Genomic DNA, 1,478 nt, shown 5'->3' with positions numbered 1-1,478 from the left:
ATTACACTCAAGTTAGTAATATCAAGGTAAGAAATTAAAGAATGTAATTGATTATGACAAAATTAAATCCAACTAAATTTTAGCTAGTATTTGAGTTTCAAATTGATGCTAAAATTGAGAAATATACCAAATTTAGTTTTTTACTGTCTAAAGGGAAAATTAGAGAAACCAAAAAATTAAGAAAACTATTAATTATAGACATTTGCTCTATATGGTATGTTTGCTTATGTGGAGTGGGTGTAAAATAAAGGAAAAATATGTATGAGTTTATCTTAAAAGAGGTCTAGTATTTTGGATTTTTATCTAATTTTCTCTTAGAAATTAAGCAAGTACCTCCCAAAGCATCCAAAAGGGTAGATTTGCCACAGCCAGAAGGACCCATAATGGCCAAAACCTCACCGGGCTGAGCAAACCCAGTAAGCCCCTGCAAAATCATCTTCTGCCCACCTTTCCCATCACTTACTCCGACCCACAAGTCGTCCCATGTCAAAGAAGCACCGTTCTCTCTTGGCCCGAGCTCCACTACATGAGTAGCACTAGCACCATCCTTCCTTGGGGCATGAGCATTTTCAGCTTCTAGTGACGTTTCCACAGCAGAACCATAAGCAGTAACAGCAGCAGTAGTGCTTTTGAATCCAATGCCAAATGGGAAGATCCTCTCCATGCTAGAACATGACAAGGATACCGCATCTTCTGCAGAGTCATGAACAGCAGCACTACTCGACTTGATCTTGGCGTCTTCCACAGGTGGTGATAGTAACAATCCTCTTGAGGGGCTTGGACTTGGTGCCCATCTTGGAAAGCTCGCTGGAGAAGAAGAATGCTCCATGGAAATGGCAGCTCTCAGTTTCTTAGGTTAAAAGCCACGGTGTGTTATCAATGCAGAACGCTGCTCACCCCAACTACAATTTATATACCCATCTTGGCTTGTTTCAGTCATAGATAAGTTGAATATACTAATAGTATGATCAATGCAGCCGCGGTAAGACCAGAAATTAAAATATCGGTATCGGTGTATTTAATGGTTACCTTGAAAAAGAGATATCGGGATATATCCGGGAAAAAATATCAGTATTTAAGGAAGAATTTTTTTCCTTAAATATTTAATATATTAGATTTATATATAAATATTACAAACATTAACTTCACTTACATCTAAAATAAAAATCTAGGTGGTTGAAAAAACGCATCTTGGTCCACAAAAGTACATAACAGATAAATCAATTTTTTTTACAGATATATCATATATATGTCATAATTTTTTTTTACAGACGGTATCTGAGAAATATCGGGGATACGGTGGAAGATAAAATATTTACCCCTCTAGATATGTCGATCTTTTAAAAAAAGGAGATATCGGGGGATTTTAATCCTTAGATAGGACCAATATGTGTAACGTTACTTTCTTCCCACACATAGATCGCAAATGTCATCGTCTCAAATTATCAAGAAATTAATTAATTCATGTGTGACCGTCA

General features: G+C 36.4%; 1 protein-coding gene across 1 annotated transcript in view; it reads right to left on the bottom strand.

The window, feature by feature from the left end:
- Positions 1–881, bottom strand: part of LOC101299534 (ABC transporter G family member 11-like) — a 7,471-nt gene extending 6,590 nt beyond the window's left edge. The window contains exon 1 of the mRNA XM_004289254.1: positions 334–881. Within this exon, the coding sequence (XP_004289302.1) occupies positions 334–829 (496 nt within the window). The 5' untranslated portion in view covers positions 830–881. The remainder of the gene's footprint in view (positions 1–333) is intronic.
- Between the last annotated feature and the right edge of the window lie 597 nt (positions 882–1,478).

Source organism: Fragaria vesca, linkage group LG1, assembly GCF_000184155.1.
Source record: "Fragaria vesca subsp. vesca linkage group LG1, FraVesHawaii_1.0, whole genome shotgun sequence".
Classification (NCBI taxonomy): domain Eukaryota; kingdom Viridiplantae; phylum Streptophyta; class Magnoliopsida; order Rosales; family Rosaceae; genus Fragaria; species Fragaria vesca.
The sequence above is the reverse complement of the archived record's forward strand: the minus strand, read 5'-3'. Positions and strand labels throughout refer to the sequence as shown.